Source organism: Pogona vitticeps, chromosome 5, assembly GCF_051106095.1.
Source record: "Pogona vitticeps strain Pit_001003342236 chromosome 5, PviZW2.1, whole genome shotgun sequence".
NCBI classification, from domain to species: domain Eukaryota; kingdom Metazoa; phylum Chordata; class Lepidosauria; order Squamata; family Agamidae; genus Pogona; species Pogona vitticeps.
This window is the reverse complement of record NC_135787.1, coordinates 60,372,235-60,395,177: the sequence shown is the minus strand read 5'-3', so window position 1 is coordinate 60,395,177 and position 22,943 is coordinate 60,372,235. Positions and strand designations below refer to the sequence as shown.

The 22,943-nt window shown below is 37.0% G+C and overlaps 1 protein-coding gene across 10 annotated transcripts in view; it reads right to left on the bottom strand.

Annotated features, from left to right (window-relative positions):
* The window catches only part of TENM3 (teneurin transmembrane protein 3), a 1,852,170-nt gene that overhangs the window by 36,677 nt on the left and 1,792,550 nt on the right, over positions 1-22,943 (bottom strand). For all 10 annotated transcript variants that reach the window (XM_078393883.1, XM_078393884.1, XM_078393889.1 and 7 more), the window contains 6 exons: positions 21,940-22,083; positions 15,852-16,101; positions 15,498-15,518; positions 8,434-8,666; positions 7,664-7,818; positions 3,621-4,495 (listed from right to left, as the gene is read on the bottom strand). In XM_078393883.1, the coding sequence (XP_078250009.1) occupies positions 3,621-4,495; positions 7,664-7,818; positions 8,434-8,666; positions 15,498-15,518; positions 15,852-16,101; positions 21,940-22,083 (1,678 nt within the window). The remainder of the gene's footprint in view (positions 1-3,620; positions 4,496-7,663; positions 7,819-8,433; positions 8,667-15,497; positions 15,519-15,851; positions 16,102-21,939; positions 22,084-22,943) is intronic.

Here is a 22,943-nt window from a genome sequence, read left to right as displayed (position 1 = left end):
TTGATGAAAATGAAGTCCTTGGTTCACTCAGTTTTTTGTGTATATTGAAATGCTTTGTCCCCATGACTAATGTACAGTATTCACCTTCTGATTATACTACTCTCTTTGCTGTTCCCTAAGTGATTTATTGTAATCTCCTTACAGTGTTTTTATAGACTTGTAAACAATCTCCGGTGCCCTCTCTCCTGTTGCCCCTTCCAATATCAAAAAGTATAGTCCATCCCCCTTTCTTTCTTGAGGCTTTCTTAATGCTAGATCATCTACTTACATCTGGCTCCTTTTGCTGATGTACACCACCTGAAACAAACAATCTCTGACTGACTTAATAAAGTTAGCTTGTAAGAAATGAGCAGAACAGTTAATTATAGGACCTTTTGGGCATTGTTAATTCATAGGGTTCCCATAAAGCGACTTGACAGCGTATAACAACAAGCACCAAATCAGTGGTAAGCCTCTGAATGTCAGCTGGTGTGAGATGTTCAACAAAAGGAGACAGTTGCCTTCATGTTGTGGCTTGGGATTCCCTGATGAGGCATATAGTTGGCCATAGTCGGAAACAGATTGCCAGAGTCAGTGGCTCTTCAGTGGCTTTAATCATGTTAACTGGTGTTCTCAATAAAAGACGTAGGCAAAACAAACGGGCAAGGAACAAACCAGACTCTATATAAAGCAACAATTTAAATAGTTATAGTTATCATTCTCAGTCAGCAGAACCAGAGTGCAAGCACTATTACAAGAAACATACTTAAAATTATGGTTATTTAGTTAACAAATCACAGGGGAAGAAAAAGTATCTTCATGCTATCGGCAGCAGACTAGCTGACAGCAGTGAACTGTCAGATATAGTCAAGGAATGGCTACCAAGCTGCTATTTATATCAGCCCAATGGGCTGGAATTGACCAACTTGGCTATGAAACACTCAACTAGACCTCTCATTAGGCAGCTGGAGATCCTCCTTATACAGGCAACAAGCTCTATATTTCACAAAGTCAGACAACTGGAATGCTGCTCAACCATAAAGTAATTATTCAGTTCATGAAACACACTGCTGTAAATCCCCCCTAAGATGCAAAGAGGCACAATATAACCCTCTTCATACTGACTAAAATCTTTAAGGCCACATAGAAGCCTTTTATAGCCAGAAGTCCTCTGTTATTTCCCTAATGGGACTGGAAGAGTCACATAACAAAGCATAGGAAACATGTTGGAAATAAGACACTGGGGTTTCTATCATCCCAAATGTAAGCCAGTGTGCAAGAGATCCAAGCTGTCCTCAGCAGATACATTTGTTCTGGAAATGAATTTCCTATCTCTTACATGCCTTTCCTTCTCCAGCAGACAGGCTGGAAGGCAAAATTATTGGCTGCCTAAATAGACTTAAACCTCATTTACTGAGAAATGGCAAAGAAAGCACCTCAGACTCAAATCATTTAAACAGGAAAAAAAATCAGGAAGAAATATCCTTAATTTTTAGCCATTGTTGGTCATACTAATGATTCCACTATCTTATACAGCAAATAGACATGTGCCTTCCTATTGACCATATTTTATCAGTTTTTTCTGTCTTTGGCAGTATTAAGATTATTGAACATTTTGCAAGAAAGTCAAGACTTGGTGATATTCAAATCTGACATTAACTTATATGGCTTTGGTTAGTTATTTTCTAAAAAAACTGAACAACCACTGTTTAGCTGCAATCTTCTTCAAATCTGATATCTTTTATAATTTATGACTCAGGTATACTACGTATAGTTTACTCCCACTTGAGAATGGTTTGCACATGCTATTAAACATGGCACTATTGAGCAATAGTATAGAGATATATAACTCATAAATAACCAGAAGTATATTGGCCATCTATGTCTGAAATAATTTCTCAGGATAATGTTTCTATGTGCTTTTGGAAAGGCCTAAAAAGCTATGCAATCACATACAGAATGCAGTGGAATATGTAAGTTGTGTAGTAATATACTGCAACTACGGGTATCAGAATTCCCTATGCATAGATCATAAAATACCTTCACAAGTCAAACATTTTGTGCAAGCTTTTATTGCCTTTATTCGGTTTAGCATTTGTCATTCATTTCAACTTGTAACATCTCTGTATAATATGTCTGTAATGGGAATATGTAAAACTTGGGTAGTGGGTAGAAGTGGTTAAAATGACAACTGCTACATAGTTTTGTTAAGATTGTGAATAACATGCACAAACAGAAGTGAACAAATCATGCAGTATGGAATTAGAAAGTTAAATACAGTGGGGTCTCTACTTAAGAACGTCCCTACTTAAGAACAATCCAACTTAAGAACAGCTCCATTTGCTAAATTTTGCTTCTACTTGAGAACAGAAATCCAAGATAAGAACAGGAAAAAAAACCTTTCCTGCTCTTTTTTTAACCTTAGGTCATCTTAGGTTAAAAAAAAATTCTCCCCCTAGTGGTAGAGTACGTATTAACCAGCTTTGCATTAGTTCCTATGGGAACTAATGCTTCAATATACGAACGCACCTCTACATAACAAAAAAACAGCTAGAACGGATTAATTGGTTTTCAGTCCATTCCTATGGGAAATTTTGCTTCAACTTAAGAACGTTTCAATTTAAGAACACCATTCCAAAATGGATTAAGTTCTTAAGTAGAGGTTCCACTGTAGTTTCTATGGATGGAAAAGAGCAGATACGGATTAAATGGTTTTCAATGCATTCCTATGGGAAATGCAGATTCAACATAAGAACTTTTCAACTTGAGAACCACCTTCCAATACGGATTAAGTTCTTAAGTAGAGACCCCACTGTAATGGGGATATGAAAATGGTGGAATAACAGGGCAAGGCTGAAGAATACACAACCAGGTGAGAAAAGGTTCTGCAGAAAGGAGAATCAGACAGGCTTTGAGACTCTGCAGATATTAAAGAGAGGGTGAAAAGGGAAGAAGACGGTGGAGAGTTCACAGGCATTGGGAAAGACACAAAAACTAGATCTGGTTTAATACTTCTAGTTTAGAGCCATGATTCACTACTTTGGCTCCCCAGATATTCTTGGACAAACTCAGAATCCTTCACCGCTAGATTTCTGGGAGTTGTCGTTCAAGAATATCTGGGGATCCAAAGTTGGGAGCCACTGATTTAGAATCTTATTAGGAATCCTGGGATAAATCCCACCTAGTGCTGAAACTAAACACATTATTGGATTAGTCATATTTAGTCTAGCTATCCTCACAGATGGTATGGAATGTCATATGAGTTGCAAAATACCATGGAATCATAAAAAATGTTTGTTGGCAGGTTTTGGGTGGGCAGTTTTTGCAAACTGTTTTTTTTTAAATCTAAAGAACCAAATATTGATTTTGCACCAAAAAAACATTTTTTCAGTGCCTTGTTATTTATTATAACTGGTGGAACCAAACAATAGATTAACCTAGTAGATTCATACTATGCAAATTTATAAAAGTTATTTTATCCAGCATAAGAACAGCATAAATACAACCAATTAATATTGCATAAAGGCATCCATTAACTATTACTTTGTCATATCAAAGCTTTGAGATAGTGGTACCAATACTGACCAGCTTCTGCACAATCATATTCTCAAGTCAATGACGTATATTTTCCTGTTACTTACTCAAAAAAGGTTGTCCATCCAGTCTCGTCACTTTTGGTTGCCAGGAGTCCACTGTTGCCATGATATGTAAATAATACAAGTTCCTGTCCTTGGGCTGTCATACTTTTCAGGCATCCATTGGTTCCTATTGTTAACCAGATGACTTGGTTATCAGGAGACACCACCCTCACTGGCATCCGGTTGGGATCCCGTCTGATACGAAGCGTATTTCCATTGCTGTCAGTTACTGCAGTAATATCATTGTCATTGCTGTAGCTAAAATTGTACAAATAGTCTCCTGTGACTAAATTCATAGTGTACTGATGAGTGCCATTGACATCAAAGATATAGAGTTCCTGGTCAGTTGGAGAGGCAACTTCATAAAAATTCATTGAATTCAGCAAGGGTTTGTTCTTTGACACAGCTCTTATCCGAATATTTCCAAGATCCGCAATGTACAATGTTCCATCAGGTGATACAGCTAAGGAAGATGGGGCATTAAGTTTGGCATCTTTAGCATAACCATCACCATTCTGGTAGCAGTCACAGTTAACATCATTTTTGCAATCACACTCAGAAGGTATTCCAGCCACTAATGAGATCTCTCCATCAGTTGTAACCTGCCTTATTCTGTTAATCTTTTTCTCATCCGTTTCTGTAATGTAAAGCACCCCATTATAAGATACAGCAATGGCTGTGGCTGACTCTAAAGTGGTCTGTACTGCATGTTTCCCCACTGTATACTCCACTCCGGGAACCTGACAATGCATTGGCCTCCCAGCCGCAATACGCACTTGCCGATTTTCAGTAATCTGAAGAACCACGTTGTTATCCAGCACATATATGGAATTATCCATTGGGTTGATAGCCAAATCTGTTGGCCACTCCAGACGCACCTTAACAAGGGACAGCAATTTATTAAACAGTTAATGAACTTGTTTTACTCAAATTTTCTGATTAACTTAAGAGATCTAAAATACTACTTTTGCAACAGTTCTCAAATTTTCTGAAGTTACATAAAATGACATAGATAAAATTAAATACAGCAACATGAATTATCGAAGATTATGACAACCGGGCTTACCATAGGAACATAAATTAGAAACATGAAAATTGATCTTGAAGATATTATTTGAGTTTATGTTCCACTGGACAACAGAACACAACCTTGGAAATAATTATCTGATTCATTTAAGTTATGAGGATTCATACAGTATATGGAGTTGACACAAGGGAGTGATGTGATGGAGCTGCCAGCAGTTGTGATGTAGGAGAAAGATTCAGTGTCCACAGCAGTTCCTGGCATGTTCACTGCTGCTTCCTTTTTGTTCCAACAGGAGGGGAAATGTATATGTAAATCTCAGAACTGTTGTAGTTACAGGGAACAATCATTGTTGGGGCCTCACAACAGAATGGCTTTGAAACCTACTGACCATATATGACTTGCTGCCTTCCACTAGTAGAAACACCACTGGTAATTAATTTGTGCATTCTCTGTGCATAAAAAAGCAACGTAGGTGCCATTCCTGCCAGCAGTGGTGGACCTCTGCTTGCCCCATCCCAATCATGCACGGATAGTCATCTGAAGAGATTAGGATCAGAGTTTGGAACACTATTTTAAGGAATTAACCTATTACTATTAAAAAAAATAACCCCCATTTGAAGTACAAGTAATGGTGCACTAATATGTTACTTTCTAATTGCTTTTTAATCCTCATGCAGCAGGATGGAACATTTTAATTTTTCTGAGTCTTGTTTTGCAGCTGCATTCACATTGGACAAGATCTAAAAGGCACACATTCAAGGACCATGGTTCCCAAAGTTTGGTCTCCAGATGTTCTTGGACTAAAATCCCCAGAAGCCTTCACCACTAATTATGCTGGTCATGATTTCTAGGAGTAGCAATCCAAGAACATCTGGGGACCGAAGATTGATAACTGTTAAAAACTAACCTATTAGTTTTGCCCATTGATGTAAAGTAACTGGCATACATCTTCTTGGCAATTTGGTGAAAATAAAGACATTAATGTAGGTATTTTTTCTTGCATCCCAAATTCCATGGCATTCCGCCACAAATGCCTCTGCTAACTCCTTAATCTGTGGCAGTTTCCCAACAAGAGTTGTCCTGATTGTGTTATCCTGGCATAAAAATGTGACTGGATTTTGTCCAACGACATGTGAAGAGTTGTAAACAAATGTGGTATATTTCAGCCACTTTCCACATACAAAAAAGGACAAAAAATCTCAACAAATATATTGCCTTTTGTTACTGATGTACATTTTAAACTCAGCCAGTATTATCCATTAGAAGAAGAAGAAAAAAGGTCCCATGCCATATTTCAAAGAACCATAATGCCAAAAAGCAGCAGTGACTGATATCATCTGGTTGTTAGCAGGTTGGCCCTGTCTGCAGGGAAGGCACTATAACTCCTAATCTGTTTAGAAAATACAAGTAGTCCATATGCTGCATATGGACTACTTGTATTACATTTATCACTGCTACAGATAACCTTCAGTATATTCAGATTCCAACCAACTCAGAAAATATACTAGAATCCACCTAATACATTTTTAAAATAACTGTTTTAATTTTAAATTCTGTTGCACGAAGATATTTATTTTTGAAATATACACTTGAAAATAAAGCATGTTCAAAAACTCTCCCCCTGAACCCTAAAGCAATATTTAAAGTGTTATGAGCAAACTTTGCTCTTTGCACTAAAAAAAAAAAAGGAAAAACACTACTAGTCAACACATTTTAAAAATGTTTCCTATGTCTTCATTACCCCTAAACTTAATACGACTTTGTAACTTCTCTCAGATTGTAACATGTTGGCTAGAATCCTATTCATTATTTACCCTAGCACAAGTGGAACAGTGCAAATCATAGTAGCGAACATCTACTAATTAATGGGACATCACTTGTATACCTTGTTTTGTATCAGTTGCACGGCTTTATGAGGGCCAAGGAATACAAGGGTGGGTTCGTTAACTACTAATGATTTGCTGCTTCAATTTAAGGCGCCATATTTATTTATTTATTTATTTATTTTATTTAATTTATATCCCGCCTATCTAGTCGTGGTGGACTACTCTAGGCGGCCATATTTATCATCAGGATATAGTGTAACACTACCAAATTGAAGAACAGCTCAATATTCATTGAAAAGAAAGTGCCACTGATTTCAACGCAGAGTTCTCAAGTGTCAAATATAATATGTTTAAATTACTTTTTGTATAAATATAGTGGCTAGGAAGAGTATCCCCCCTTTTAAAGATGAATACAAAGGGGAGCATAATATACATTTACCTTTTTAATTTTTTCCAGTGGATTCGTGTTACAGGATGTGACAGGTGGAGGGTGGATGAAGATTCAGCTCAAGAAAAGCTAAAGGAGTCCCTCCTACCACATAACCTATTTCTCAAGAAAAGCTAGAAATGGCTATGATGCTATATGAAGTGATATGATGGCCCAGAAGTTGTTTTCCACTAGTGGATTGTCGATTAAGTAAATAAGGAATAAGGAAATAGGTTCTCATATGCACTGCAAACTGTACTAGTTGTTCTAGGGAAAATCAGAATAGATAAACCACACGAAGGAGGCTTTTAATAATCACAAATGAGTCCTTGAATTCTGGTTTTTAGCTGACTAAGTTTATTTTCAAAGTTTATAGTGTTTTTAATCATTCAATGCATTTTAATTACTCTTACAATTTAACTCTTTTTAATGTATAATTTATTGTGTTTTTAATTTTATTTTCTTTAACACTGTGAGTTGCTTTGAGTCCAGCCATCAGGAGAAAGGTGGCCTATAAATGAAACAAACAAGCAATAACCATAAAACAATGAGAGCTACTAAGGTATGGTGGACAGACTAGGATTCAGAAGATCTGTGTTCATCCTTGCTTGGCTATGGAAACTCGGAAACTCATTGGGTGGAGTGGCAATTGCAAGGTATTTGTTGAAAATCTCAACATCCCTTGAAAATTATCTTAGGGTTTCTATTAGTTAGAAGGAATCTGATGGCACACAACAACATAAAACAGTAAATAGTTAAAAAATACCTGGCTGATATGCATGCTGGTGTCACATGTTAGAGGTCGTGCTGAAGTGAGATCATTTGAGCCAAGCAATGTTGATATTATTCCATTTTGGTCAACTTTCCGAATCATGGTCCCATCAACAAAGTAGATTAAACCATTTTTGTCTATTGCTACTCCTTTAGTTAAAAAAGAGAAAGAAAATTAATTAATTCATTTATTTATTTAATGTAAGAATTCATTTGTTCTCCTGCTCTATTCGCTCATTTTCCTTTTCTGAATCTGCATTTTAACAAAAACTACAGCTTTAAAAATATATATGCAGTCATACAAACCATAGTTGGCTAAAATGTATAAAATAAATTAAGTGGTACTTAATTAACCATCTTTACCAGATGTAGCTAGTATCCTAAAACAGCATGTATAAAAGGTAAAAGATGATGCTTGTTGTATGCAGGCTGCCGAGCACCAGGCCCAAGCAATTCATTTCAGTGAATTGAAAAGGGTGCAGCTTGCAACTGCACCCTTTTCTAATTTTCTTTGATATAAAGCCTTTGTGGAATGTGAAAAAATATTTATAATTCATGATAATGAATTGAAAATTGCTGGTAAGAAAAAAGACCTGAGGAATTTACTCTGTTGTGATTTTGGTTTTGGATGGCTTTGCTGTTCACAAATACCAAATAAGCTCTACGAATCACAGGACTGAACAAAGATCTAGCCAGCATTAAATGCTAATGTGTGTGCTGACTGAAATGTGGCTGTTCCTTCATAAATTGACAGTTTTCCTCCACCTTTGGGACTCATGAGGGTTGCTTCTACAGCCTTGCCACCATCACCACATCGTGCTTCATCAAATGGGAGGCACTGCTCTCCGGTTCCTGCTACCACATCAGCATTTTTTGTCAGGTCCTTTGCCCCAGTCAGTGACTTTGGACGATAAATCCTTCGTGTGTTTGTGTCAGAAACATACAATTCTCCTGTGACTGGGTCAGTTGCAAGGTAGTATCTATGAGCTGGGTTACTGCTGCAAAAAGGGAAAGAGTGCATTTCAGCAAGATTTTGCAACATATACTTTTTACATTTGACAAACAATTTATAAGTTGGAGAAAATCAGGAAAATAGTACAAACTCCCTTTTTGTTCACTGTAAGGGTTTCTGACAAGGTATGCTTGCTGTTTGCCCAGTGCAAGTCACTGTTAGGGTAGGTGGGAGGAATAGAGTTGATGTGCAGACTATTCCTCTTGCAGAAGGGCAATGGAATAAGCACTCTTCTGTTTTGTCCTGATTGGTATTTTCAGGATCATTCAGCAATGTTTGGGTGTTGTCTTCAAACTAGCAGCTTTGGGTTTGATCAGCCTACAAACTTCCACTTCAAAAACAGCTGTAGTGCCTGTATTTTTATTTTATTTTATGTAATCTAGGGCACTTCAGCATGTGATTCATACTGTTCATAAATACATAATAGATTGTTCATACTGCTGACAAAACATTCTTCATATTACAGGACATGATCTGACATAGCAGAGGGCATATTTCAGGAAGTGAGGACATTATCTTTTCTCAAATTATTAGGAACTTTCACATAAAATCACTGAATGTTTGTATATCCTTCTTGGAGATAAGGCTATTTTTCAAATAATAGATTGCATATTTCTTCAGAAGTATTTCTCTTCTACACAACAAGCTGCCTCCGAGAAAGACTTGATCCAGAAGCTTAACTAGCAGCTGCATCTGTAGCAGAAGATCTGAGTTACACTTTAAAGTACCAAAATGAATATACAGTATACCTTTTGAACTTTCTGTGGGCCTGTCCAGACTGGCCATTTTGAGTGTGGGGTGGATCAGGCTACAAAGGATTTGTTGAGATTGCGAGCGGGAGCAATATGCCTTTTGGTGTGCTCCTCCTGTCCAAACAACAAATGACCCCTTGATCTGATGTCAATTAAGTGCTTTCCTGATCATCTGTAGAGGATCAGGGGATTTTTTAAAAACATCACTCCCCCCTCTCTCTGTCCACGCCATTCTGTTTTCTCCCTTCTCCCCTCCCTGCTTCTCTTTGCTCATTCTCTTCCTACTTTCCCTCTCAAACTCTCCCTCGGAATCTGCAACTGCCAGGGATGGCTATCTCCTGGCTAATAAACATGCCAGAAAGAATGCATGCTCTACTTCTGGGCCAGAAAAAAATTGTGACAGCTCTTAAAGGGGAAGGATGGATCATTCTAAGTGGAAAAACTTGTGGATGAGGGCTTTTTTTTTCTAATCCAAACCATGCCCTCAGTGATTCATATGCCATATCTATATGCTAGTGTGGAAAGGCCCTGTAATTACCTAAATATAAGTGCAACATAATTCATGTGTCTAAGCAGCCACTCCAATTTCTAAAGTGCTTGCAAATGCATTATAAAATGCACCTAATAATTGTGGTGATAGCTGAGCATCTGTTCACATATTTCACAGATAAAATAGAGTGGTGATGGGCACTCACACTGTATGTACTTTTGCTTACAAAAGGCAACAGAAACCAATACAAATAAGTTAAAAACGACATATTGAAGGGCAAACCAGTTTTTAGCACTGGGTATCCTAAAATATAAAAGGCAATACATGCCCACCAGCTAGCTTGCTAACCTGTAATAATCAGGTTACAGTTTGGATGGCACAGGCAACTGGTTGCTCAAAATTCTCCACCTAGCTCCCAGGTTAATTTACAATTCCAAAGACACCTTCCCATTACGATGCTTCTTATCGGCTTTCTTGTAAGCAAGCTGAGATGCTGACACAGATCTCTTTAATGCCCCTTTTCCAGTGCAATCAGCAAGGCTTTGACAGAGTTTCTGTTTCTGTCACTTAGCTGCTGTCTCCTATGCAGGATCCAATATGAGCCAAATAGAAACAATGGGAGTTTTTCGAAGAAATGCTGCCAAAGCCTCCTTTGCTATTCATGCTATGAGAAAAAAAGATCCATCACCTGTATATCAGATTACCTTGCATTGTACCAATGGATGAACCTAACATTGCTGCTTATGCCATAACCCATGCTCAGTTCAGAATATGGCCTTTTAAAAGGGTGTTTCCAGTCAGTGTAGTGGACTAATATACACACTACATACTGCTAATTATGCAAACCCAGCGTCAGACAAAGTATTGTCTACAGAGCCTTTCTTCATGTCATGTTTGTAGAGACATGGCTCTTTGGTGGAAAAAAGGATGAGATCATTCTGTAACGGAAAGTAATACTGATCAGAATCCCCCAAAGTCAGGATCCCCAATTTAAGGAGACTGGCTTATAACAACATGACAGTTCAGACTTAAAGTAGTACAAAGTTTTCATTTAGTTTGTAAAATCTTTAAAGACACAGTGCTAATTTCATGCAATGTGTCTAATGACTTGTTGCTTAACTAAAAAGGAAGTTTCCATGTAACCCTCAGCCTAAAACAAAGTTTATAGCATTAAATAAGAAAGAGGATATAATAAGGTTTTTTGCATATTTTTCTTTGAATTTCTTTGTTCATTAATGTGCTTTTCATTTATAGACTGCATTTTGTCTGAACAGTGCCAGGTGCATGGATAGTGCTTTAATCACCATCATTATTACAAAAACTAAAATAGATATACATCTAGATATAAAATCCAGTTTCTCCTAATCTATAGTGCACTTGGTTCAGCTGTACAGCAATGAATTGCATTAAAACGCAGAATTCATCATTTGAAAAACCAATGGCTTTGGGTCATTTTCCTGCTCCATATCAGAAAAACTTGAAAAAAGTGGCCATATAAAAGACCCCAAATAGTTATTCATATGGTGAAAAGATGCTAGCTCAAAGAATGGACTGTATTACGAGAAAAGTGAAATACAGATCTGAGTTTGAAAAAGTAGTCCTTACTCTCCCTGAGATGATAGAAAAACTTCAGACTATTTTCTCTGCCACAAACAGAAAACCAGATATAAGGGATAAGCGAAAACTCTTATCACTAATATGTTTCTTTCTTGTTTAGACATATTTTTAATATGACAGAGGATTCATGTTGCTCTGCTTGTATTCTGACATGATATAACTGAAATATTGGGCTTTGTTAGGGAAAGACATTAGTGTTTGCGGAAAGTAGAAGGCTGGGGGAGGGAGAAAGAAGAGAGAGAGAGAGAGAGAGAAAAAAAGCATGGAACTGAGATTCTTGTTTGGTCTTCTTCAGAAGTACAGTATTTATGACATGTTTAGAGACACACATGTTTAGAGACACATAAATTAACTTTGAAACTGCCACAACCTGTGCTACTGCCAACCCCATGCAAGACTGATGAATCCCTGAAGAATAATCCTTAGCATGCTCCTTGAGAACGCCCATTATTGAATATAATCACAATTAATGAGACACATCCTCTGGGCTCTGGAAATCAGCAATAGTAATCTTGGCTAGGTATAAAAAGGTTGGTTTAACTAATGCAAGATATTCCTGTACCTTTCTGCTCAAAATCTGGGTATACCTGGAATAGCGAACCATTTCCAGGCAGAAAAGATTTCACTACTGCTAATGCAGCTGTATTGGAAGCACTTTGTATCTCCCTGAGGAATCTCTAGAGTAATACTGAGTATGTGTAATCCCAGAATACAACATATAATCTCAAAGGTCTGACTGTAAAATAAATACCAGATTGCCTTCATCTCATACAGAATATTTTTGTAGCTGAACCATAGGGATATGTCTCATACAGCACTGGGAATGCGAGTAACTTTCTCTTGAGCTCACCAAAGACTGAAAGTAAGGAGTGGCGAACCTAGGGTCTTCTAGATCTTAATATGGCCAGGAATGTTAGGGCCTAAATCCAGTGTGTGTTGGTGATAGAGCTCGGAAGGCCTATTCCTCGCCTTTTCAGTCTTCAGAAGGACTCAAAATACAATCCTCTGGAACAGGGGGCTAGAAGGCTAAAGCTAAGGAAGGGAATTGGTCCCTTCACTTCTACTGGATTCTACTCTTGCAAACAAGTCCAGTGCAACGTAGTCCTGGGGTTCCAACCCAATAACCCTCTGGAGTGCCACAGGTTCCCTAACCGAATGTCAAAAAGCTGCCTCATTGAAGATAGCTGGACACATCCAGAGGACTAGTTTAGGGATCTAAAACATGCAGACCAGTATTTCCTATTTCACTTGAAAGGTCATATATATTATAATTGTAATATATTATTATAATTATATTTGAGACTATGATAGAGTATAATAAAGCACAGAAAATATGTCTTGACAGACATTCTTAATTCCATAATATATTTATAATATATTATAATTATATATAATACAGAGGTGCCTCGACTTACAGCCATAATCCATTCCAGAAGATGGATGTAATTCAAAATGGTCATAAGTCAAAGCACCATTTCCCATAGGAATACACTGAAATGCAATTAATCCGTTCTGGCTGAAGAAAAAAATCATCAGAAAAAAAAATCACTGCAAGACTCAATGGAAACACGATTAATCCCTTCCGGCTGAAGAGTGTGTGTGAGAAAAGCAATCAAGCATGCAAGACCCATTGGAAATGCACAGACAACAAACAGAGGAGATCGGAAATGCAAAGAAAACAAAGGAAAAAGCAAGGGAAGCATGCAGGGCCCATCAGAAATGGGGAAAAAAAACGAAAAGCAATCAAACCCCCCAAGACCCATTGGAAATGGGGGGGAAGCCAAAAAACAAACAAATCCCTCAAGACCCATTGGAAATGGGGGAAAGCAAAAAACAAAAACAAAAAACCACCCCCAAGACCCATCAGAAATGGGGGAAAAACCCAAAAAGCAACCAACCCCCCCAAGACCCATCAGAAATGTGGAAAAAAATCCAACAAACAAACAAACCCCCCAAAACTCATTGGAAATGGGGGAAAACCCAAAAAAGCAACCAAACCCCCCAAGTCCCATCGGAAATGGTGGTAAACAAACAAAAAAAAACCTATTGGAAATGGGAAGAAACACTCCAAAAAGCAACAAAAACCTACAAGACCCATTGAAAATGGGGGGGACCCAACAAACAAACAAACCCCCAAGACCCATCACAGCACAGAAACATAACCCCCAATCCCAAAACCATGCTGCAAAAACACCCAGAAGAGTTTTTAAAAAGCAAAAAACAGCACCTTAATTTACCAGGCAGCCTGAAACCTCCCTGCAAACACACACACAAACACTCAGAAGTAGAGGTGAGGCAATCCCAAGCCTCCTCTGATACACACTCTTTAACTGTTGGGGTGAAAGAGCTACAAAGTAGCAGCCTCGTCACCACCTACAGTTAGAAATTTGAATTTCTCGCCTTTCCCCCCACCTTTTTCTGTTTGTAAGTGGCAGCTCTGGTCGCAAGTAGAAGCAAAATTTTGTGGCCGGAGCTAGTCGTAACTCAAAATGGTCGTAAGTCGAGGCACAACTATATATAATTCCACCATATATTGGAAAAAAACTAAAGAGGCATTGTAAATTCTGCACTTGCTATAATAAGTTATTCCCAACTGTTATCCAAGTTATTAAAAAAAAAAAATCTCTAAAGACTCTTAAAAATTTACAATTTTTCAAGGCTAAAGAGCACTGAAATAAGAATTTTAAATACACAACAACAGATCACTAGGAGTATATAATATGAGAAGAGCTGACTGCACTCCTTATAACTTAAAAATAAGTGTATTATATTTAGTCATGGGAAAACACTACTTGCTGACACAACACAAAACAACACATATAAAACATTAATTCTTAAATATAAACCTTCCTCAATTAAGGAAAAAAATTATGAAGCAGCACATCTAGAAGCCGAGTGAATTTTTCAACAAAACCCAGTCATACAGGGAGAAATGATACTTTCTGAGGAGTTGAATATAATGAAAAGGCAGGGAAGGGGGAAAGAAAGAGACTGACAGTAAAGATGGAGTGAGCATGCATGAAAACAAGAACTTTTGAATGTCACCCTGCATTTTTCATGACACATTCAGTACAACACGGTAGTGATGCAATGCTTGTGCCAGGAGAAGAATTTCATGGGGTGGTTGTGATGTCCCTTTTGTGCTAGCCAGTGGCAACCACAGTTCTGTCTCTCCTCTTGATTTATGCATTCTGTCTCTCTTATTGATTTATGTGGCTAGTCAGAATTCAGTAAGATCAGATAAAATGGGCCCTTAGAAAGACATGAAGCTGCCTTCTAATGAACCAAAACTTTGGTCCTTATAACTCAGTACTGTGTACACTGCATGGAAACCTCTCCCCAGGTCTTCAGACAGAAGTACTTCCCTGCCAAATGTGGAGAGTTTGAACCTGAAATCATTCCTTTGCTCTGCCACTGAGCTACAAACATGCCTTCTTTTGTGCTGCCATGAAAATAGATATGTTCCAAACATGCATGTACATGACTGCAATTTGTGTTTCTGACTACAAAAACCCTGATGACTGCCAGCTTACTGAGATTCCACTGAGCTACCAAGGCAGACTGCATTTTAGGTCCTGTTTGCAACAGTGAAAAAGGAGGAATGAAAGTGGCAAATGAGGTGACAGAGTTTACAGGAAGACAGCACTGAAAAGTATGGGCAGTAGCTTTAAGAAAAAAGAGAAGCAAAGGGGAAACAAGCAACATTTTATTAATTTGTAACCTGTTTTGTCTTGAGGTGGATTCCAATAAAATATAACCATATTATTGACATACAGTGTCAAACAACGCACTTCTGCAAACTTTCTCCTACTAGAGTTGATAAAAGAAGTTGGTGATTTTTATAAGCACTCATTCATTATGACTGCCACAATTTTACAGCAATTCCATCCACTCAATGTATTAGTTCATTTTTCTTAACTTTCTGAACAAAAAGTGTGAACATGCTTTAAATGCTTACCTATGTCTAAAATCTTTATTTCTTGATTGGAAGCAAGAAAAGGAAGAGTAAAAAGAACAGTATTAGACAAAGGTCTTTAAAGGAAGTGTTAAATGAGGAACAGAAATAGATAATGATGCTAGTAAAGTTGCTGATTGTGGTTCTATTCAGTCATTTTGATCATTTGAATGGCTGAGATATTTTGACAGCTATTTTCATGAGCTTCAGTAAATGTCCCCTTTTAAAACTTCATTTCAAACTAATTTTTTTAACATTTGCATTTTGTTACACTGTTCAGATGAATATAGAAATATAGTACTTTAAAACAGATTTATTACAACATTATTTTGAAACAGTTAAGGAGGAAAATTATACCTTAGTTCAAGAACACTTGTTACATTTCCAGATGGGAATATCCGTCGGACATAGTTGAAATCTCCTACGTACAAGCTTCCATCAATACCACAAGCTAAGGCAACTGGAGCCAAAAGTTTATTGCCATCTGCTTGACCATTGCAGCTGGGGCACGAAATGCTACGTCTTCGACCATTGCCCATTATACTACTGATGACTGGTGGTTGTTGAGAGATGAACTGATTTTCTCCATTGCCTTTATAAAGTATTCCTGAAGAAAAACACAAATATGATTTCCTACATCAGTGAAATATGTATTTGCAACAACAAGTTTTGACTGAAAAAACCCTCCCTTCCAAATAAATTTACATTCTATAATGTGGTTATTTTGTTGAAATCCAAAGGATGCATCTGAGCACACTTTCATCACTAATCTTTCTCATTTTAGCCATACTATTCAGAAGCAGTTTACAAATAAGGATTGAGAAGTTCTCATGTCATACCTCTTTGAATCCTGAATGTATAAGAATTGGGCTTCAATAATTCATATTTACTATTGGCAGGGAACAGCATTCAGAACAAACAGAGGTAGTCCCCAAAGTTTAATACATGAAAAATTCAAAATCGAGCACTACCTTTTGCATTTGGCCTTTTGATGCCATACATCGTGAGGCCAATCAATAGGGGACAATTTATCTGCAAAAGGTGTTCTGCCGACCAGGAACCATGGCTGTGTTGGATTGCCTTCCAAAATACTAATGTTTCATTTATGAACTGAATCTAAACCTGTGTTTCTCCTCCTCCCTGCTACCAGACAACTGGCACTATTCAAAACCAATTGACACGGTTGTTTGTGTGCATCCCAGTCTCCCAGATTTGACTGGGAAACATATGTACAGTTTGCATGCATATCTCCCCCTTCATGTACAGCAGAATGTTGTACTGGAATGATTCATGTTTGCATTCATGTTCCTTCTTCTGCTAGAATAAACTACAAACATATGTGCTTTTAAGTATCACGAATCCATAACCATATACCCATAAAGTATTATGACAAAGAATTTTTCCAACAGTTTCAATTTCACATTGCAAAATGATTTTATACAATGTGCAGTAATAATTTACCTTTGGTGCAAAGCCTGGTTCCATAATGTATCTGCAGTTCTGTACTCATATGTCAAATATAACATAAATATTTTGGTATGCCACCTGCCCTGTAAACCTAGTTCTGCTTCAAGGCATCAACAATCATTGTTGAAAGATAAAGTACTATACCAGGATCATTTTTATGGCCTTCATAGGAAATGTGTGAAATGCTTTCACAGGTGGAACTATATTCTGTTAGACATGACCACTACCCTTATTATTATCTAGATCAATGACACAATTAATGTCTGCTGCAAGAACTCTCAACTATTACATTTACATTCATCCCACAATAAATCTCAAATGTGGTGTAATCCATGCAAACTAGATGTCACTTTTTACTATATAGCAGCACTTGTTTTATTGATGGAGTATAAGACACTTCAAAGACAATACTGGTGCTAATGATGATGCTGCCTCCCTGCAATAAGTAATAGAATATATTTTGAAACCTTTAAGACAGGTGGGTTTTTTTTAACATCAAGGCTATCCTGAAACAGATTTTCAAAGAGGAAATATTTTTCATAAGCATTCCATATTCTTAGAGCTGCACCAATTACCTTTCCAGCACCATGCAATCTAAAGAAAGTATCTAGCAAAGAAAATCTACAATATAAAATAAAGAAAAATGAAAACAGTCTGTGAAATGGCAAAGGAAAGCCATGTCAATAAGGCTGCATCATAAATGTACACAGAGCACATCTAAACAGTTGGAGTGAAAATGTGCTAATGGAATCTGAAACTTCCCTCCTACAATTACATCATTTATGACAATCAGGAAACCATAATTTTGCTGAAATAGCCGAGTTCTATAATTTTCATCAGAGGTATCATACAAGTCAGCACTCAGCACTATGGCACCTGATTTATTCTGTCATTACTCTGAAAAATGGCCCCTTCACATCTCTCTTCTATTACCACAGAGGGAAAAGATGAACATTAGAATATTTATTGCAGTGATTCAGGGTGTCCGTATAAACACCTGTCATTGCCTTTGCTCCCTTGTGAATAAATTTCCTCTTCTCATCCACACTGACATTACAACTAGCCACTTCATTTATTCAATTAGACAGTCATCACTTTGAAGAGTGATTACTTGTCAAACTGTCTCCTGAACATGAATTTCAGCACATAGCTGAGTCACTATTTGAACAGGAATACTCAAGAACAAAAAAGAAGAGAATGAAATGACACATAAACATCACAAAGCTTTATCCTCACTTGTTTGTTGCCGATTTCCATGATAACTAAAGTGGTAGTTATCAATGGGATGCTTTTCACTTCTTAATCCTTCTTTCGCATTGATTTGTGCTACATGCACAGGAAAGAGACATATTTCTATATGATAACTATTCCCATAGAAACTAGAACTGTACTGCAAGAAATATGACTATATTAATCAGCTGTGAGCCAGGATTTAGAGATCCTTTGCCTTCTGTAAATTTCTGCATTAGTTGGACTTCGTTTTTCTTCTTTATAATAGGCCTCTCAGAAAAGTTACTTTTAGGGTTACAGTCTCGGAAAACCCAGTGGGAGTTACCGTCTTGAAAATAAATTTTCCAGGCTTTGAGAGTGAGGATGACACCTCTTAGAAATGCCACTGAATTTATTACTTTTGCCTGTCTTAAATCCTGTAATACCTTTCAGCTACCTTAACACCCATTTTATAATGGTCAGAATGCTACTGGGATTTTACTTGGCAGCTGTAGTGCCAAATTGTGACTTGTTAATTAGCTGCAATTCGCCACCATGACTTACACAATTTCATTTGCTCTGGAGTAAAATCCCAAAAGGATACTGGCTAACATCTAAGCAGCCTAAGTGTCATTGATTTTCATTACTAAACCCTTCTTTTCAAGTATTTCTTTCCTTATGTGTCATTGCTCCCAGTGGTTAAACAGCAGTCACACTTCATTCTTAAACAGGCAGCATCCCAGTAACAGGGGAATTATTATTTCCATGTAGCCAATATTATTACTCAGTTATTGTACTATCATTTTTTTGGTTGAGATGGAAGAAAATAAACCTATCATCTTTAATGTTTTAGAGTTTTCAGACAGGTAGCCATGTTGATCTGTTTCAACAACGAAGCAAAATAAAGGCAATGTGGTACTTTTAAAATTAACAAATTTATTTCAATGCGCATTGTGTTAACAGTGTGAAAATGGAGCAAAATCTTCTGCTCCATGTGTCTGAAGAATTAGACTATACAGTACTCATGAAAGCTCACCTTGAAATAAATTTGTAAGTCTTAAAGTTGCCACAATACATTTGTTTTTGTTGAGATTATCATTATTACATTATAACTGTGGCTGGAGAGAGACTCAATGCAGGCTCCCAAACTATTTTAGCTTCTTTAAACTGTTTGAACTAAGATCCTCTTTTGGGATTCAACCAAACTGTTTAATTTTTACCCAATAAAATCATTGCCAATGATCACAGGAGCACACCAATGTAGAATCTCAGAGATATTTATTTGGACTCTACTCCCACAGATTTCAAAGGAATATTGGTCCTGATAAGCACATTGGTTAGTACCTAATGTCTACGTTGGCTTGGGCATGTTGTGAGAATGGCTGATGGTCGGATTCCAAAGGATCTCCTATATGGAGAATTAGTGCAAGGAAATTGCCCCAGAGGGAGATCACAGCTGCGATACATCTGCAAGCCAGATCTGAAGGCCTTAGGAATGGACCTCAACAGATGGGAAACCCTGACATCTGAGCATTCAGCCTGGAAGCAGGCGGTGCACCATGGCCTCTCCCAATTTGAAGAGACCCTTGTCCAGCAGGCTGAGGCAAAGAGGAAGTCACAAAAGCAGCAAAATCAGGAAGTTGGACAGGGGACAGATTGGATTTGTCTTCTGTGTGGAAGGGATTGTCACTCTCGAATTGGCCTCCTCAGCCACACTAGACGCTGTTCCAAGTCCTCTATACAGAGCAAGTTACCATAGTCTTTCGAGACTGAAGGATGCCTAATGTAATGTAATCTAACTGGAACCTCTGCACAAAGTCTCTTTGACAGAAATATTTTTCATGTTATTTTTGCTATTTGCTTATTGTAAAGAAACAACGAGGATAGAACTGCACTAAAATTCTGGAATGTGTGAATATGTATAGTAAACTTAATTACAAGCCCATTATACTGCATTTTCATGTGTGCAATTTCATTTTGAATCCTGGAAGAATGTGTACATATGTTTGTGTGCATTTTTCTAAATACGTGCATGCATTTTTTTCAGTCAAAAGCATTTTGGACATATTTTCACTGACTAAAGCACTATTGTTCACATTTTATAAATCTGTGCATTTTAATCTTCGATTCAGTGATAAGCAATTACCATGCTAAATATGCACAAATGGAAGATCAGTTAGAAATCCTTGAGGTGAAGTACAGACAGTAACAAGATGAAGGAGAAAAAAAGCAAAGTCCAATGTGATGGCACAGAGAATTAAGGGAAGAAAAGATGAATAAAGGAGGATTAATAAAGGAGAATCCACACAAGAATATATGAATGCCTAGGATACAAATAGTAAACAGGTAAAATATATTCATCTTGTACTATGAGGAGAACATTCCCCTGGTCTTTGAAAAAATATGTTTCTAACTTTCCCATTACTTTAAGATAAAGGACAATTCTAGGGTTATCATGAATGGAAATTCCTTGTCTTTCTGGCATGTCATCCATGAATTAAAATTTTTGAAGGAAGGAATAACAGCTAATAACAGTAACTACCAAGAGAAAATAGTAACATTTAGAATTCAAACATATACATACTTACTGCGGCCTGGCTTGTCAAGTTTTGAAAATTTGTATGTACAGTGTTAAAACAATTCAAGGGAATGTTAAAAATGCAATCCTGAAAATATACATTGTGTTTTTAAAATTAAATATGAACAGAAGCATACTAAAAGTCTCTACAAAACAATCAGCCAGCTCTCAGCCAAGTCTGAAAGCAAGGTCAGTGTAAAATAACAAAAATAACATTGCCTCATCAAAGTTTTAGGTGATGTGTTATATGGGATCACCATTTATTACACCAGCAAAATCGAGTTGTTTACAGTTGAAGGGAAATGTAAACAACTGCAAGAACTATAAATATAGGGAGGCAAGAGACACATATAAAGACTACACACACTGGATACCAACAACACAGATATCAAGCACAAGGCAGCAAGAAGCATGCAGGAGATACAACAGCACACAGACTTCATGGAATTTCCTCCACAGATGCAAACTGGCAAATGGCTGGCTTGACTGGCTGAGGACACGGTCAAATAATTTTTCTGTTTGTCCGAATATGCTAAGAAGCTAAGAAACCCATTTCTTCTGTTATCAATTTTTACTGTTTAAAGAAATGTGTCTTTTCAGGCTGCAAGCTCCTGTATTTTTGCTTTGAAATGTGATATAAGTTCGTCTGTACCTTTGATAGCTAAAAGCTTATACTGTAACTTCAGATTACAACTTAAGTTTTGCTTTTGGAATACTCCTTCCTTGCAATTTCTCATAGCTGTAAGTATTTTAGACAACATACCTGCAGCTTTTCACAAGTTGAAAGGATGGATTTCTGTTTAAGCATTTGTGCCTTTAATTTTTCATTGATGTGGAAACATTTTATAAAATAACTTGCCTGTGATTTCTTTAAAAGTTGCAATAACTCTTGGATTTTTATGTTTAGAAGCAATAAATAAAACTTGTTGAAATAGACAAGCTGATGTTGCCTGTAATCATTCCAACAATGAAAATATTTATACCTTGATACCCAGATTTATTTAGATATGATTGGAAATGCGTATCTGGTTTCATACAGGAATCTAAGGCCAGCTGTGACAAACACAGGCTTGCAATTTTTCCTAAAGGTCTATAAAGGTCTTTACGGCACATAACAAGGTGTTTAGGCACCAGACTTTCTGATCTGAGGAGACATTTATAGGGTGGTATTGTTAGATTCTTAAAACTTACCATTCTGAACATCCAATACATGATGTTTGTCTAGTGTCCAGCCACCCATATTGGAGGCATCTAGCTCATATCCTTGTAAAATAGCTGTCCGTTTTTCCCATAATGTTAGATCCAAACATGATTCATATTCATAACCTACAGATACTGGAATTAAAAACAAAAGAATGACTTTCCCAACTTTTCCCAATCAATTTAATTTTTGATATTCAGAATTATGATATTTTAATACTCTATTTTTAATAATATAGGACTTACAAATTGATTAACAGTTTGGATTTAACATCTACTGTTAAAAAGTGTACACATTAACTGAAATCTAGTAGTAAGTCAACTGGAGTACATATATTGAATCAATGGGGATTTGGTGAGTCATCTCTTCTGTAAGTTCCACTGATTAAATGGGACTACTCCAGTTGTGAATTACTACTGGATTTCAGCCATTAAAAACTTATAAGAATGGTTTATTTAAAAGATAAATTATGGTAACTTAATTGAATATGAATTGCTCACAAAGAGAAATAAAGGCTACACTTATTTTCCTGTTTACCACATCTGGGAATATTTTTAACTCTTCTGTAGTTCATCTGTCTTTAAAACTATAACCACTGAAGAGTGTTGTGGCACCATAAAAACAATATTACTATGATATAAGCAAGTGAGAACTCTAATTTATTTTGTCAGACTTGTGAAATGTAATCCTCAGTTATCTACTTTATGAAACTGATGAAACAGAGTCTAAACCACAAAGGTTTAGGCTTAGATCTAAATCTAATGTGAGGCTAGTGTGGTGAAAAACATGACTACGTTAAGAGTACTAGATTAGCAAAAAAACAAAAACAAGAACAAAAAACCAACAACAAAACCAAAGTGTGCTGCTTATATAGTGCTCCATACGACTTAAAGCAATCTCTGTGTGATTTACAATTTAATTGTGCAGGCTATAAACATTGCCCTCCACCCCAGCAAGCTGGGTACTCAATTTACTGACCTTGGAAGGCTGAGTG